This window comes from Tachypleus tridentatus, chromosome 6, assembly GCF_004210375.1.
Source record: "Tachypleus tridentatus isolate NWPU-2018 chromosome 6, ASM421037v1, whole genome shotgun sequence".
In the NCBI taxonomy this organism is placed as follows: domain Eukaryota; kingdom Metazoa; phylum Arthropoda; class Merostomata; order Xiphosura; family Limulidae; genus Tachypleus; species Tachypleus tridentatus.
Genome location: NC_134830.1, coordinates 75,164,908 through 75,183,470, shown reverse-complemented (window position 1 = coordinate 75,183,470; position 18,563 = coordinate 75,164,908). Strand labels below are relative to the sequence as shown.

The following is an 18,563-nucleotide window of genomic DNA, read 5'->3' as shown; positions in this document are numbered from 1 at the left end:
CTTACAGGAAAGTGTAAACCATGTTCGCTTTTAACCCATATATTTTACTATTTATATCGTGGAGCTAATAATCTTATGTTAATATTTCAGATTTAGAATTTCAAACGAAGTTATTACAATACTTTTATTAACATCATTTAAAATATAAATTAAAGTAAGAGTCTAAGATAAAAAGGCACATAGTCATCTTACGCAGTAGTTGTTTCTTTGAAGAATAACACCTCCGACCACAGAAACTGTTTACGTAATAATATGCAAAAAACTAAATAATACACTAAGACTTTTATGTCAGTATTACTATTGATATTACAAATAAATCAAACGGTGAATTCATCCCAAGAACGAGTATGTATTATAAACATTAAATGTTATCTTATCTGTTTATACATCCAATTAAAATAGTATTTCTTTACTTTCTTTTGATTATGGGCGTAACCTTAGGTTCGTGACCCATCTTGAGGATCTACAGCTCCAAAACTGTCACACAGCTATGCCTAACATTCAACTCTGGGCTTTTATTAAAGAGACAGTCAATGATAATGTTATAAATCTCGTGCAAAGCTACACAAGGGCAATATGTACTGGCCGTCCCTAATTTAGCAGTCTAAGACTAGAGGGAAGGTAGGTAGTCATCACCACCCACCTTCACGTTTTGGGCTACTCATTTATTAAAGAATGGTGGGACTGACCCGTCAGTTTATAATGTGCCCACGGCCGAAAGGGCGATCATGCTTTGTGTGAAGGGGATTCGAACCCACGACCCTCAGATTACGAGTCGAGCGCCATAGCCACCTGGCCATACCTGGCTGTCACCATTATCTTGGTACTCACCATTTCAGAAATACAGATTGGGATCTCAATTCCACTGTGATTGTGCTTACGGCGTGAATGTTTCACTGAGTATTGTAAAAGTGAGTAAGAAAATGGTTTACGCTAATATTTTGAAAATAGACTTTAATTTTAAAATACAAGATTGACACAAATTTCACTTACTTTTTTATTTTCTTACCACATTGTAGGATAGCAAGTGATTATAAATTTAAAATATAATATTTACTTGATGAAATCGTTGTGACATTCACAAAACAAAATATCAAAATTTCAATTCAATGTCTTAACAACTGTTGGTGTAACAGTTAACAGTTAACCATATACTTTTAGGATGAAGGTGTATATATATATATATATATTATATATATATATATAATAAGATAAGTAGCTGTGACAGACGATGTTTCTAAGTAAACGTTAATGAAAAATGTTTCAAATTGAGACAAAAGCGTAATAAATACACAACGAACTTATAGAAACAACTACACTAATTTTAGAAGCGTGAAATAAATGTTCTTTTAATTCAATAAGTATGTTTATTAATATTTATTTAAATTAATAAATGTTTAAATATTCTAAGTACGTCGTTTGATGTGAAGTAGTTTTCGAAAGTGCTTGTGTTATACGTTATATGTTTGTGTTCATAGCTAGAACCATAACAGTTTTCTAAATTCATAAGTGGATAGTCAATTAAATTGTTAATATTTTGTCACTAGATTGTAGTGAAAGAGTAAAACGTGTGGTTTTGATTTTAATAGGCGAAATTAATTAATAATGTATGATATTTGTTTAGAGGACTGTACAAAAATAAATAATTTTAAATGTGAGAAATATTTATTAATCTCTGTATTTTCTAAATATAATTTTATTTAAAAGTTATGAACAAAAATACATAAACCTGTTATAAAAATAAAATTTTATTATTCTATAAAATCACGTAACGTGTTTCAGTGTTATCTTTGACTAATATATAAAACTTGTTTACAATGTATATGATGTATCAGTGTAATTCAAATTATTAATCTCATTTTAAATACATATTAACTGTGCTTTTACATTAAAAGAGTAAAGATCATTCTTCACTAGCACAAAATTGTTTGCTTTAAATTAAAATTGTATTTACATTCCCACTTACAAAAAAAAATTGTCGAACATATTTCTGTTTGTGAAAAACTCTCGAGATATACAGTTAATAACGAAGTTAATTATCGCATAAAATACGTTCATTTTATACTGAGATAGATTTTGTTCTCACTCCTTCAGCAATAATTGCAGTGGTCAGTGAATCCATCAGTGGTTCCCTTGGTCGAATTTTACCAAGTTTAAGTCGAAATGAAACAAAGTATACGGCAACAAGGACAAACTAATGAAAAATAGAAAATACAGTTGAATCAATATAAACTAATTGCAGAAGTTGTTCTGACTTTTATTGTAATAAGCCATCCATTTACCCCATTCCATATGATGGTCAAACAAGAAGTGAAAATAATTACAATTTAACTGCGATTTTATGAAAGAAGAAACATAATTCATAATAACTAACCGGATATCGTTAGGTCGTGCTGTTGTAATTTAATAAGAAATACTTGTACAGTTTTGGTTTGTTTAGAAGTTCGCGCAAGGCTATACGAGGTATATTGGCGTTACCTGTTCTTCATTTAGCAATGAGAGACTATAAAGCAGGCAGCTATTTATCACTACCCACCGCCAACTCTTTGGCTACTATCTTACGAACGAACAGAGTGATTGATCTTGACATAACAACACCCGCACGGTTGAGAGATTGAACATGTTTGGTTAGAGAGGAATCGAACCCGCGGCCCTCAGATTTCGAGTCGAGCACCTTAACCACCTTGTCATGCCCGACCTTCTAGAGTATTGTGTTGAAACTACCAAAGCGTTTGACCAGGTAATTCAGACTGAGCTTTTATAACTTGAAATATTTGCTGTAAAAGTCAAGAACAAATTGAAAAATTTTTTACAGGTATTCACTCATTTCATGTTAACTTTTTGCCGTGTCTATGCAAGTCACATAAGGCAGGTAATTTGGAAGAGTTTGTTTGTTTAGAGTTAAGCACAAGCTACACAATAGACTATCAATTCTCTGCCCACCACAGGTATCGAAATCCGGTTTCTAGCGGTGTAAGAGCGCAGATATACCGCTGTGCCACTGAAAGGCGCTTTAGAAGAGAATAGTGATCCATTTATCCTATATGGGATAGCAGTTGATCATTAACCAACAGTTTACGACTGGTACCCATCATAAAGCTTATATACCAGAACAGTTCTAATAAAGCAACTAACTCAAGAAAGCAACAGAATAACCCTGGTGAGTCTATAATTTGCAATGAGTCCAAATCGCAAAGCCACTGAACTATAATTATATAATACTTACTAATAGTTATAAATTACTTAACACAAAACCGTTAACGCAAGAAAAGTTTACAAAGTAATATGGTAGAAATATTAGCTTAATATTGACTACAAAATATACCCTACTCTGCATTATTATGAAACAAATGGACTAATACACACATAGCTTTATGAGATGAATTTGTTCTCGCTAGCTTATATTAAGTCACAAATAAAAACTTTAAACCAACATTGATAATAATAATAATAAATTAGTACAATGAAGGTATTTTACCAATGCCATCTCAATTCCAAACAGTATTTCTGTTCCTTTTCGAAAACCGATGATGTCGAGAAGATAGCCACCAACAGTGGGTCCTATAAAAGCTCTATTAAGGAATGATTCAGAATAATTAATCAAATAATACGAATATCATTGACAATTCTTACAATAGAAAAATGCACAAGTATAAGTATATTTGAATGATAATTCCAATAATTTCACGTTTTTCAGCTATTGAATGTTTGTAAGTGAATTTTATTATGACCTAAAAATATTTGTAATGAAGATACCCTAATGATAAATTAATGCATTCATGCTACTTTACATCTTGTTCTGATTGTTTGGTATTTGAATTATCATTATCACAATAAAATTCTGTTGAAGTTTCAATTTTTTGATTCATTGTATAAAATCGATTTTGTTAGCGCGTGGTGTATATCACAATATATTACAGTTAACTCTTAAAATATACTAAGCCTACCATTGCACATGTTGATCTTTTCAAGTTGTTTATATTCAAAGATATTTACTGTTTCCTATAGACAGAATAATCCGTAGTAAACAGTGTAATAACATAGCATAAATGCATGTTTTTATTGAAAGAAACAGCTATGGCATTTTCATCTTTACTTATGTAGGTTGGAGCTCTTTCACTAGTTTTGCTAGTTTCAAGTATCCCCTTCATAGTTTTGATCCCACAAAAAACATGAAGTGCTGCCGCTGAAATGTTCGCATGGGATATCATTGATCAGCAATACGCTCGTCACATGGTCCACTTAGTTCTAGGAAACGTGACTGGAATTTCACAGAGTAAACAGATCAGTGTGTGACTTGCTGTAATCAGGTGCAGTTTACTTTCAATAAAGCGTTGGCCTTTCCGAATTGTTTGCCTTACAATAGTGCTATGTATCACAATTTTGGGATTCCCATATCTTCATTTCTTATAAACAAAAGAATTAGTTTTTCTGTTATTTCAATATATCAGTATTGTTTTATGGTTTCAAATCAGTGTTGAGTAAAGCACCATCTAATTGAACACATCGATTTTTGCGCGCGTCATCTTAGGGTTTTAGTTAAGTGCTTAAGTGTTTATATTAACGTATGTGCATTGTCTTGTATGTTACTTTTTATTTCTCTCTTTAACTCACGGCTTAACTGTATTTTTCTATCATTAGATCCTTCGTATTATTGAATACAGCATGGTTAGTGATTACCGTCCCATGGCTTTTAATCGGAAGGTCCAAGGCTCAGTTTCCCGATGTTCTTCTGAAATAACTCTAAACTTTTAGCTATTGGTGTGTTATAAAAGAAACAACAATTCGCTACTTAATCAAGAAACGATACACAAGTGGTAGACGCTGCGGGCAAATGCCTTTGCTCTTGTCAACTGTTTCTTCAGTCCAAAGTTATGGAACGCTATGTTTGAACTTTTTTATGCCTGAGATTTTTGATAAGTCCGTTTAATCAATGAGTCACACTAGGTTTGAAATTTAGTTGTTGAATTTTCTGCAAAGTTACTTGAAAGCTACTTGAGCTAATTGTTCCTGAAGTATTAGGTTGTTTGAAAAATAATGGCGGATTTTTATATCAAACTTTTAGTCATTTATAGGGATAAGAAATCTATCTTTTTTACGACTTAGTATATATCACTAAAAAACTAAAGATTTCTTCTATTCATTAGTGCTTTAAGTCTTTTCTAAAACTTTATTTCTAGTATTTCAGACCCTTACAATAAATGATGATTGCACATCATTTTTTTGCATGAATTCAGACTTAGTCATAATGCATCGTAAACAGTTCATAATATCAACCAAGCATAGGGTAAAAGAACCATCTCCGAATGAACAGTACAGCGATGGTTCCAAAAGTTTCGTAATGAAGATACGAGTCCTGAAGATAAGGAAGGCAGAGAACGTCCTTTTGCAGTTGGAATTGACCAACTGACAACGTTAGTGAAAAGAGACCCACTGAAAATGGCGTAAAAACAATCCGCACTAGTCAATCGAAGAGTACCAATCTAGTCAATCGAAGCTCAACGTTGGGCTACAATGCTTCAATCTTGCTTCATGATAATTCTCAGCCACACTTTGGTCAAATAACACTCCAGAAGCTCAACGAATTGGGCTATGAAACAATGCTTCATCCTTCTTACTCTCTAGACATTTTCAATCATTTGAACAACGTTTTACAGAACAAAAGATTCAACAACAAAACGGCAGCAGAAAATGGCTTTAAAGATTTTTTTTAGTTGTAGGACTTCGGAGCTATATCATCATGAAAGAAATAATCTTGTTTCCCATTGGCAAAAATGTGTTGATTCACTATTTTCCTATTTTGATTAATAAAGTTGCTTTTGAATTTTTTATTTCTTATTGAAGTTAAAGTTTAAAATCCGCCATTATTTTACGAACAAACTAATAAACACGATAGATGAAAGTGAAGATAATTAGTTAACACCACCAAGCGTAACTCTTGGTTACCAGGTTGAAAATACAAAATGCCTCGCGTCCCAAAACACGTGTGATGGGTCTTTTACATGTATTAACAAAAACAGGTACACCTTTAGATTTAAAGGAATTTCATATGTCTAAAAATAAGATATCAAATGGAACGAATCAGATATAAATAAGACTTGAAATACTTTAACAATTTTAACAGATTCAATAAGGACTTACAGAAAAAAAAAGCGTAATATACAAATTAACTGCATTTGATTTGTCAAATTACCACGAAAAATAGATTATGCTAGGAAAATGTATACCAAAAGTAATTCAGAAGAATAGATATTTCTGTACGCTACAGTTGTTTGGAAAATATATCTATTATGGCAATAATTTTAAACTGCGCGTATCTGTCATGTCACAGCATCAGTAACATTATGTGAGTTAGGTATATTTAAAGCAGGAGATATTCATCAGTATCTAATCATTGCTATCGGTAGGCTCGATCCATTACACAAGAGTCAAAATATCTAAAACAAGCAAACTTTATATTTAAATAATACCAAACTTCAAAATATGACATTACTATGATTAAAATACAGAAATTGTAAGAAGTGATTTTAATCATAACTGCAATTCTTAGTTGTATATGGTATCTGTTTTGTTTTTTAAGTTATGCTAATATACTTCCAGTTAAATGTATTCTTCATAAAATTATAAAACAGAAATTTTTGTTCAAATGTAAGACGTTTTTCTAAAACAAATAGATTAATTTAACGACAAAGCATATTAGTGATTCCTAGAAAAGTTTAGTAGAAATATTTAAGTTCTGTGGGATGAAAACAAAGGACTGGCCTGTAATGGCCAGGTAGTTGAGGCACTCGAGTCGTAATCTGAGAGTCGCGGGTTCCCCCGTCACACTAAACATGCTCGCCATTTCAGCCATGAGGGCGTTATAATATGACGGTCAATACCACTATTTGTTTGTAAGAGAGTAGTCCAAGAGTTGGCGGCGGGCGGTGATGACGAGTTGCCTTCCCTCTTGCCTTACCCTGCTAAATTAGAGATAGATATAGCAGATAGCTCTTTTGTAGCTTTGCGCGAAATTCAAAACAAACAAAGGTTGTCCTACACTGTTAAAATGTGAAGAAAGAAAGCGTGGTTAACGTTTAAGTTAGGCACACTATGCTTTTGTTTGTTTGGTTTGAATTTCGCACAAAGCTACTCGAGGGCTTTCACTTTTTAACGCCCCAACGGTTAAAAGGGCTAGCATGTTTGGTGCGATGGGGATGCGAACCTGCGACTCTCAGATTACGAGTCGCACGCCTCAACACTCTTGGCCATGCCGGGCCAAAGGAACATTATGCAAAGCAAAATGTAGTGTAAGATATAATTCAAAATAACTAACCTTACACGATGAACTAGATTAATCTTTTTTAGGCCTGTATTAAAGAATGTTTGTGTGTCTGAATGCCACATTAATGTATGAAATAGGCTAAGCAGCTAGGTCTGGAACTCTTTAGTTCCAAGCATGACCGTCACAAATCTTTAACTGTGGACGAGAGGACAGACAACCCGTTGGTAGTGTCATTCTCTTGATACTTTACTCTTAAAACTGAAAATTATGATAAAGTGCTAATTTCATAACGTATCCACAGCTGAAAATGATTCTTTGAACCTGATTGTCAATCCGATAGGCTAACTGCTAGGGCTCTACTCAGCCATTTCTGCTAAAAATGACTAATAAATTATATGTCGCTAAATTTAACGATTATAGATATCTCAAGAAATTTTTTATAACATAAAAATAATCTATTAGCAAAAAAAGAAAGAGAAAAAAGACACTTTACTTGATTACTGCTTTCTATGCTACAACCACGTACCCAAGAGCCATAGCAGAAGTGAACATTGATGACACCAGTCCGTAAGACGTCAGATCGTTGGGGAAGCCACGTTCTCTAATAATAAACAAAACATATATTACCAGTATTACGAGACAGAAAACTGTGGGTTTAAGTTCTTCTTGACAATGTATTCAAAAGACACGACATACCACATCTTTATATCAATATATAAAGTAGCAACTGTTTTCGAAACTTTTTACAATAGTGCGTTCATTTATAACTGCTAATATATAAGGATGTAAAATCTAAAACGAGAACTTCGTAAATGAACTAAATGAACATCGAAATACTTAAAAATTGTTCTTAATCTTATAAGCCATTTGAGCATAAAGAGTAACAAAATGTCAAGGAATAGTGTTACATATTTTCGGTTTATAAATTTGACATAAAATGTGTATGAAGACAACCAAGACTAAATTTTTAATATTTTACCGTGTAATTTGAGTGTTCATATCTTACTATTGCTTTTAACACATTTCAGTAATGATATAAAACGCACGTAAGATGTCATAAAAACGTATCAAGAATTATGCAAACGTACCAGGCAAGATCAATAATGTTGAAAACCGTATCAAAATATTAAAATTATCAGTTGACTTTAGAAGTTGGACATATATGTCTAACTTTCTCGTAATGCGTTTTTAAGTAAGTAAAACCATACGACGATAATAGCTAAACTCGGCTGACAGACAAATTTTTCTTGCTCGAGTAAGAATATATGGATGGGAAACTCAAATGAAATTTATATTAAGCCTCATAAGAGCCTGGGATCTATGGATTTTATTTGAAAGTTGTTGGATGGTTTATCTTATCGAAATTGATAACTCGGTCAAGAAACAGGCACATGCTTAAAAAGAAACATCATTTGTAAAAGTTAAACCTTTCGTTAATATGAAAAACATTTTTTGTGAATGATATATTACAGAATAAAACATACAATCTGTGTTTATTTCGCATTACATTGATTGAAAGAACACTTGGGGTAAGCTCATATTCCTGTGATCAAACTGAAGTGATAACGAATTTTGCATTTAATTACTACAATATGATTAAAGATATATAGAAAGAATTGATGTAATAAACGTGATTTAAATAATAGTAGATATCTAAAATTAATTGAACTGTGCAAAAAATATTTAATAAAAATAGTGACATGGTTGGAGAAAGCGAATAAAAATAATTTTAATGAAAGCAACCGAAATTATCATGGAAAATGAGTATACTTTGAAGAAATAAAATCTTCGAATGTAAGAAATAAATACTTTATGAAAAAAAAAGTCTTATTTTTTTAATAACGAAAAATCGTTTTATTTGTGTTTAGGCGCAAAACTACACAATGGGCTATCTGTGCTCTTCCCTTCATGGGAACCGAAAATCGGTTTTTAGGGTTGCAAGTTAGCAGATATACCAATGTTTCACTGTGTAGAAGGCGGGCAGGAAAAATTGAAACAAATGCATATTTTAAAATCTAATATAGAAAAATGACCGAATACAATATTACCTAAAGTGGTAAATATGTTACCTATATACACTTGAAAATTATTATGAGCTATACTTAGGAAATGCAACTCAGTTAAGGAAAACAACAACAACAACGAAATCAATGTATACTAATGAATTAAAACAAGATACAATTAACGATATTTGACTTTACGTTTGTTAAAGTAACAGTTTCTTCAAATTTGTTACTAAAATGGCTTTGGTAAAAATAAAAAAAGTTTTGTGGTAACAAACGTTATTTTCAACAGAATCTAATATTATAGTGAAGCTGTTTTTGAAACAAACGAACAAAGATACATGTACATACACACACATATATCTATTCATTTGAAAGTCTACGTACATTGTATTTCGTAAAGCACCAATGAACGTTGGAACTAGTTTACAACCGATTGCCAGCCCAAATACACTGAGAGAGACAAACACTAGCCACAGTTGTCTATAAGAAAGTATAACAACAACAACAAAACAAATGAGAATATATAATGTAACTAAATTTATTTACTTATAGTGTTACACTATAAATATTACACTATTCTTAGTAGAAATTAAAATTCAATCTTCTGTCTGAGTTGAGCTTCTATAAAAAAAAATTAACTATTCAAACCAATGATTTATCTGAACCGAAATATCATACTAAAACACTAATGCACAATTCTTGAAATTTTTAAACATTCGAACTTTTGGGTCAATGCACGTGTTAAAAATATAAGAGAAATGAATGAAAGTCAAAGGAAAAAATTCTTAGATTGAGTGTAATACTTATTTCTTACTCACGTGTCTATCGGCAAGAAAGTAGTTGGACCAAGAAGGAGTTCACAAATGATCATAAATGTACATCCCAATAATGTTATGGGTTTGGTTGATGGCTACAAAACATAAAAATTAGGTAAACTTTACATTATTGTACATTTTTGTCATCGCTGAGAAATACACGACTGAAACATACTGTGAATAATAGAAGTGTTATTGGTTAAACATAGGTTTTAAAACTAAACTGCCTGTATATACATACACTTTAATATATACAGACAAATGAAAGGAGGATAAAAAATACACTTTGAATTTTACTATTTTATTTGCAAAACTTCCTTCGAACAGACTAATTACTTTTAATCTATCGCTCGATTTACTTATAATATTCGTTTGATTGTTTTGGATTTTGCGCAAAGCTACTATTAGGGCTATCCGTCCGTAATTTAGCTAGTCATCACCACCCACCGCCATCTCTTGAGCTAGTCTTTTAACAACGAATAGTGGGATTGACATTCACTTTCCAACACCCTTAAGGCTGAAAGGGCAAGCATGTTTTGGTGGAATGACGATTCGAAGCCGCGACCCTCTGAGACTTTATCTTAGAGCCGATGATATAAAAGTTTTAAAATTTATGATAACAGTCGAAAATTTAAGCGTAAAACTAGAAATAATTCATTTTATGTCAAATCTGAGAAGATGTCTAGAAAAATGAAAACGAAGTACTTGTTGATAGCTTATAAAATTAGATATCACAGACACCTTATCGATCTACTTTCGTTTCGAAACCAACTTGGCTCAATATTGTAATATTGTATACGAGCACGTCACAAATGCGAAAAAGAGACCTTTCTAATGCAACTTTAAGTCGCAAGATGAGCCTTGATATGTTGTATTTAGACTTTTGGCCGGTGTAGTATATGTAAGACTTATCCTTTAACGTTGACTTAAGCATTAAAACTTATCCAGGATACAGTCTTATATTTTAGGTCATCGTCCTGCTGCTAATGGCATGTTATGTTTCTTTTGATGTGATCGAACTGCTGCATAGTTTGACCTACAAGTTTCCTTCACGATTTTTGCTTAATAATTTATGCTCCACCAATATTGGATTTTGTGGTACTATCTTTACAAAATTATAATGGCTCTTTGGCGAAGAATTAACCAAATAAATACTATATCTGCAAACTGGTATTCAAACCATATTTTTTATTACCTTGTCTTATCAGGAACTTTAGTTTAAGATCTGAATTTTATACCAGAGTTTATTAATTCTTTCATCAATTACCAGTATTATTACAACTTTTTAATGTTTATATTTTACGAAAAAATGAATTCAACGTCACAAGTTCTTTGTATTGTTATCTGTCATGTTGTACCTCATTTGGTGATTGGTTAGAGTGGATATTTGTTTGTTTTGTTGTCAAACACAAGGCTATTTCGCCGTGCCTATCATGAGTATTGAAGTGGATGGGTTGCATATTGGACATGGATTTTTACATTGACATTAATGTATGTTAAGATTAAATAAAATTTATTACGATTTAAGATCAGCCCTTGGTGACTAACCGGTAAGTCTTCGTGGTTATAACGCTAAAAGTAGGATTTCGTAATGGACACAACACAGATTACCATTATGTAGTTATTTGATTAAAACCAAACTAACAAATTTGTTTCAAGATAACCTTTTAGTACTCCTTTAGTAGTTTTTCATGAATGTTTTCAAATGTGTATTTATGTATGTTACTAACTGATAATAAAGCTGTAGATTTTACAGTTTCCCATTACGTAAACGTTTACATCCAAATTAATTTGTGTAGTTTCTGTAAATCTGTTGTAACGTGGTAAAACACACAGTTTATATAATCTTTTATCAACTTTTATTCATTTTCATAACAATAATGTATCATACGTAGAATAGTTATAGGTTTCAACGGTTTACAAGAGTAACAGTACCACAGTCCAAAATTAACGGAGCAATAAGCAAGACAGTGTTGAGACCACTGTCATTAACTTTTCTATATTTTTTAGGATTTACTCATATGAACTATTCGCGTAAAACTGCTCACAATTTTGAACTGATAGACTAAGCAGAAAAAAATCTAGTTATAGGCACACACCGCCAGCTCTTGGGATACTTTTGTCTGGCCATACAGTGGAATTTCACCGTAGTTCTCATAGTGCATCTATCTCAACAAACTGTGAAGCGTATTGTTTGTGGCAAAGGGACGCGAGTCAAGAATCGTGAAATTCACAGTGTGGCACGCTAACCGTAACACAGAACCACTTCATGCATGCGAGATTTTCCGTTATTTATACTTAATATTTTATCTCTTTCCATAATTTTTAGGAGTTTCACGTTCGTAATAGTGGTTTTTAATTTCTGATAAAATAAGAAAAAAATGTAAATTTAAATGGTATAACTTACCAGATGATCACAAACCCAACCCCAGATAGGTGCTGTTATTGAGTAGATGGCGCCACTGATGACAAAAGTTGACCCCAAAAGAAATGGAGTTAAATTGAACTGAAATTTAATCAAAACGTAATTAGATATTAGAATTAGATATTTTAATAATCCAGAGCAGTGTAGATTTACTTAATATAAACGAATAACCAACTACAAAACTATAAAAAAAGCCAAACGAAAATGAAATAAAAGCAAAATTAAAAGAAAAACTCAAATGGTTAATAGAGATCTAAACACGTTTTATGTTAATTAAGTTAAAATTCAAATCTTAACGTAATGACCGGCTTTCATGAAAAATGTTGGACTTAAATATCAGTCAGTTTGTAGAAGTTTCAAATATTTGTACCAAACAAACAGCCTTTTTGTATAATCAGTTTATCAAGAAATAAATATAGAAATGTAAATGAAAGCTAAATATAATACACGTATTTTATATAACAGAGATGAGTTTATTTAAAAAAAACGACGTAGATAACTATAGAAGTTATCCTTAAATAATAACCTTTTACGTATTTGTCTTACAAAATACATTTTGATTTTATAAAGAGCGCAGGTAGCCCTCGAGTAGCTTTGCGTGAAATTCAAAAACAATATTATCAAGAATGTCAAATATAATACTAATAAAAAGCTGAACATTATTCATGTCTGATAGACGGAATAAACACAATGCATCCGGGTGTTATAACCGCAGATATTTCTATTTTAAAATGATACAATTTATACTTTTGAATAAATGGTTTGATTTTACAAAGTGTTTTTAAAGTTTCGCTTGTACAAAAAAATAATAAAATGATGTACGTTTAAACAATATTTATATATAAGAAAATAAGACAATGTTTGCAGACAAACCAGCATACTTACATAAAAATAATATGGTATTTATATATCAAACTGTCTATTTATCTAAATAAAAAGAGGGCATTTACTGACTAACCAATGCATTTGTATTAATTAAAAGGGGAAAAAAAGGGGTATACTTATTGTCTTGTTAAAATTTATAGCAAAGAACAAAGTAATGTTTATTTTCTTAATTAGAACATATATAGTACTTGTCTGATAAATATTCCTCTTTCTGCATAAAAGTCGTGGCTAATAGCTTCAATGTATGGGCTCGCTTCCAACCATAAACCTATTGATAATATTTACTGTGTAAACATTTACACTTGCTTCAAATGAATGCAACTGGTTGGTGCTTAGGTTTAAAGCATATATTTTTCACTTCAAAGAAATCAGATGATATGTGCGTTTCAAACACCTATTATTTCGAATAATAAATATTCAAAGGATAATATACGCAATAACAATTTCTACTTACAGGACACATGTGAAAATTACATATAAAATATTTGTTTCTTACTTAAGGAATATGACTGATATAAAAGGTGAAATATACCTATTAATTTCCTACCTGACGAAGGTGAGGTTCTAACGTTGCCTGATTAAACCCAACACAATTAAATGTTGTGAACACAACAAGAAAATCCAACCCAATTCCTACATTTTTGTAGAATTTAAAAAGATTTCCTGATTTCTTGGGTATTTTGGAGTTATCTAAAATATTAAGTAAAACAAACACATGACATAATCAGTACTTCTGGTCATACGCAAAATTATAATGGAAACTAAGAGACTGGCAGAAATATATTAATTTCTAGATAGTTAATAAAGAATATTTCAAAACTATAACTATTATTATAGCTAACATGCTATAACATGCCTCTTTTCTTCTTTTATACGGTAGAAATGGAATCTTATTATTATTCATAATTGTACTTACTTATAACAACATGCGGAAAAAGTGATATTTTCTAAAATACGAAATAAAAAGGATGCAGCTTCTCTTAATGCAGGAATTATAATGTCTATGAAACTACTACAAAGGGTTTTCAAAATTGTGGCTTTCGCTTTGAAGATGTTATGTGTCACGTGGATTTGACCAAGAACTATTAACTTATTCGTTGGTTGACCCACGTCTTGATTTTAACAACATACCAATTATGTTTGTAAGATTTTGTGACAGGGATATAGAATAATAGCCTGATAATTTAGCTTCTAACTCTATTAAGTCTAATTTGCAGAGCATCATAGGCATACATTGAACCAGTCATTCAATACCTGACTTGTTAACCATTAATGTTTTTCGTAAAATGTGTTCATTAGATTTTAAGAACTACACGTAACTAGTGGAATTTACTAGTAAGTTGTGTCTAGGCAATTACGAATGCATTTAACATACCAACCTTCTGCATTACGATGATTTTAATATCAGTACATTCGAACATATTTAAGCAAGTTTCAATATGTTTAAGATTTACATATAGTGTTAAGGCGAAGTAATTTACAAATATAAAATTAATTGTTTGTAGCCTGTAATTGGAATAAGGTAATGCATAAACCTGATTTATATTCTCTTTTGTCATTGTGCTTGAAGTTTTTCATGTAGCTTATGCAAAAGGTTTGCTTACCTAAGTCTGGAAGTATAAAATACACAAGGATACCGTCTATAAGAAGGAGAACTCCTGCTGTAATGAATGGAATTTCATAACCACCTACCTAAAAAATCATACCAATCTGGATTCGGTACAAATATGAAATTTTAAGAGATCTTTGAAAAACATCCTACAAATATTCTAACTTATACGACAACATTTTACAGCAAGAAATGCAACGTGCATGCTGTATTCTCAAGACGGCTGGTATGGGTATTAAAACTTTTATTAAAATAAAGTACCGAACAACGTTTCGATCTTCTTAAGTCATATTCAGGTTAGCGTTAAAGTTTTAATACCCATACCAGCCGGCTTGATAAGGCATTTTTACTTCAAGTGGGTTCTCATCATCACGAAATTGTATGTTGCTAACAAATATAAATATCACAATATATAGACATGAGAACGAGACGTAAAACTTAGAGGAAAATCACAATATTGAGGAGAGGTAAAACCGGAAATTATTGCATTGAATTAAATAGCACAAAATGCCTACGTTGAGTTCTTCTCACGACGTTACCAAAATCACTTATTTAATTATAAAATGTAACTCCCTAATAGTAAACAGTGGCTTAAATCATCTATCATCTCCTTTTACTCACGATAGAATTAGCTTCTAATTAGAAGTCTCACAACTTTGACTTGGTTAGGCTCAATGTAAAAAGTAAAGGAGTTTATTATCCGAAAATATGACTAGTTAACAAATCACTCATTAGTATTATTACTTGCTACGTTAAACAATTTGGAGGCCAATATATTAGCATGCGGTAATATACGTACAAAGCAAGTACTAGCTAATAAACAGCAAATTTATTACGAGATACGAGAAGTGTTCGTGTCACAGTAATAATGTTTGTTCAATTCAAACTGCAGCTAATTAATCGTTTAAAAATATTTAAAGCAAGCGTGATATATGATGTACACATTATTGTACATATAGCACGTCCAATGAAAAAAAATCATACGTGAATACAACTTTAATAGAGAATAATTAAATTTCACCAACCTCGTATAGGGCACCTCCAATCGTTGGTCCTGCAATAAGACCAATTCCTATACACGTCTCTAATAAAGACTGTAATGCAATAAAAATATGTATAAAACCATATCTTATACAATTGGTAAAGTTATATAGACTCATGAATATTGTTTCTAGAAAACTGCTTAATTACTATGCGTTTCTATATAATATAGTAAGAAACGCTGAAAAATAATTTTATTATGAATCTTTAGTATCATTCACTGGCTCTTTTACGTTATAAATTACAAAAGATTATCGGTCTGAAAGTTCAAAGATTCAACAGCTCCATTTTGCAATGCCTTACATGAATAAATAATACATCTTATATTTTTTATTATTTTCAACAAATCCTAATGTTTACTATGGTTAGAAATGCTACATTTTAGACATAAGTTAGAAGAATGTCCTTACGAATGTCTTAGCTACACTGTTGGGAAATTCCAGGGCTATTATTGCGTAGCTGGATGTTTTGGCTGCTGCTGATCCGAATCCTTCTGCTACTCTTACTGCTAAGGCAAGATAAACAAATGGGTTTCCGTTTGGAGCTCGATCCAGAAAACTAAAGGAAGCATGTTATAACATTTTTAGACGTAAACCTTTTAATGATGAAATGTATATGTACATATGATATTCTTTACATGATTTATTAGTAATAATGCAGAACAGTTAAACGGTATCTGTTTTAATATCTCTTGTATAGATAAAAGTGTCAACAGCTTTATTCGAATCAAGCCATGTTGTGCGCATAATTAGAAACACAAAACAGCAAAAAGAACATTTTGCTACACTGTATTAGCTAACTAGCTTAAACGGTAGGTTACTCTGGTTATCATTTTGGCCACAACAAACTCAGTTCAATTTCTCTGCGGTTTGATTTAATAGAAAATAAAATTATATTTATTTTAAAATACTTCAAATAGGTATACATTTCAGATATTTCTTACATTCATCTTTTATTCATGTATAAACATACGATCACTGTATGCTACATTATATAATGTAAATGTAACTGGTGGAATAAGTAGAGCTTGTATTCTGAAAATATAACACCTAAAGAGGCACATGGCAAAAACGCAGATTTTGGTAGATACTTTTTTTTTCTATTTTAGAAACCCATGTTTTTATTATAGGAGTTTCAGTCTTTGTTTGTTTTTGAATTTTGCCCAAAGCTACACGAAGGCTATTTGCGCTAGCCGATACTAATTTAACAAGTCATCACCGCCCACTGTTAATTCTTGGGCTAGTCTTTTACCAACGAATAGAGTGATTGATTGTAATACTATAACATCCTTAAAGCTGAAAAGGCAAGCATGTTTTGGTGTGACAGTGATTCGAGTTCGTGACACTCACATTACCAGTCGACCACCCTAACCACCTGGTCATGCCTGACCCGGTAATTTCGGTATCTGTCTGCCTTAATTTGATTGATTCAGAAAGTTAGAAAGAAAGTTTTGTTGTGTTTTAGACTTATGATAAAACTGGGAAAAAATTATAAACGAAGAAAAGATAATTAATTTTGATATTTATGGATAATAGGTTCAGATTATTTAAATATTTTGAATTTCTATTTGGACAAAAGTTTGATAAAATTATAAGCTTGTTTAGTGTGAATAAATACTATTGTTGTTTTTTTTGCAACGTTATTAACTTTAGTAAATATAGGTTCTCAGACTTTATCTTTCCTCCCTTCTTTCCTTCTCAAAATTTGTATTAGATAAAATGATAATGTTGTAATATTGAAATTTGTAACTGCAAGATAACCATTTGATAACTTTAATAAGAATAGTATAGCGAATACATTTTTTTATACAGAACACAAGTTGTCTGCAGCAATGATTATGTTAATTTGTAATTGAAGTATTTAAAACTGATGTTTAAGTTTCTAAATTTATTTAGATTCATGAAGTGTCAAATGTGGAAAGTAATTTGGTATTAGCATCTAAAGTATATCATACTATAATTTTGACTCATCACAGGCTTTTTAACTGTTACATAATTAGAACGTTTGCTAATTACATTCTATTCTAAAAGCACAAAACATTAAAAGATTGAAATAATGACTATTATACAATATTGTTATTGTATAATAGTTTTGGAGTTCCTCACTTAAAGATTATTTGTATTTATAACAAGAGATAATATATACAAGTCATTGATAAAGTTTTGGGTTATTAATTTGACATATACGTATTTTTAATGGTATTAATACCGATAATAAATTTTATATTTTTGAAACATAAATTTAATGCTACTGTGATTATTTATAGATATATTTGTTTCAATTTAACTTTTTTTGTCTAGAAAAACAGGAAATTTAGATTTTAATTATTATGAAAATAAGTTCGATTTAAAGAGTTTTTCTTTACAATGTAAAAATATAATATAACACCAAAATTTGTAAATTGAAAGTGTCTATCTTAAGTTCTTGTTTTCTACTCAGTATTTACAAGTTAAAAATTAATTGTTAAACTTTAAACTAAAACAAAAACTGAAAAGAGACGAAACCATCAAATGACAAT

The 18,563-nt window shown here is 31.1% G+C and overlaps 1 protein-coding gene across 2 annotated transcripts in view; it reads right to left on the bottom strand.

Annotated features, from left to right (window-relative positions):
* Positions 1-1,735: 1,735 nt before the first annotated feature.
* Positions 1,736-18,563, bottom strand: part of LOC143252821 (MFS-type transporter SLC18B1-like) — a 35,731-nt gene continuing 18,903 nt past the window's right edge. Inside the window, exons 5-14 of one of the 2 annotated variants that reach the window (XM_076505564.1) lie at positions 16,456-16,603; positions 16,030-16,098; positions 15,000-15,087; positions 13,943-14,085; positions 12,493-12,591; positions 10,089-10,180; positions 9,655-9,750; positions 7,791-7,865; positions 3,479-3,572; positions 1,736-2,194 (exon numbers count right to left, since the gene is read on the bottom strand). In XM_076505564.1, coding sequence (XP_076361679.1) covers positions 2,060-2,194; positions 3,479-3,572; positions 7,791-7,865; positions 9,655-9,750; positions 10,089-10,180; positions 12,493-12,591; positions 13,943-14,085; positions 15,000-15,087; positions 16,030-16,098; positions 16,456-16,603 — 1,039 coding nt within the window. In that variant the 3' untranslated portion in view covers positions 1,736-2,059. Of the gene's footprint in view, positions 2,195-3,478; positions 3,573-7,757; positions 7,866-9,654; positions 9,751-10,088; positions 10,181-12,492; positions 12,592-13,942; positions 14,086-14,999; positions 15,088-16,029; positions 16,099-16,455; positions 16,604-18,563 lie in introns of those variants that run through there. The other variant, XM_076505565.1, reaches the window with a different exon arrangement.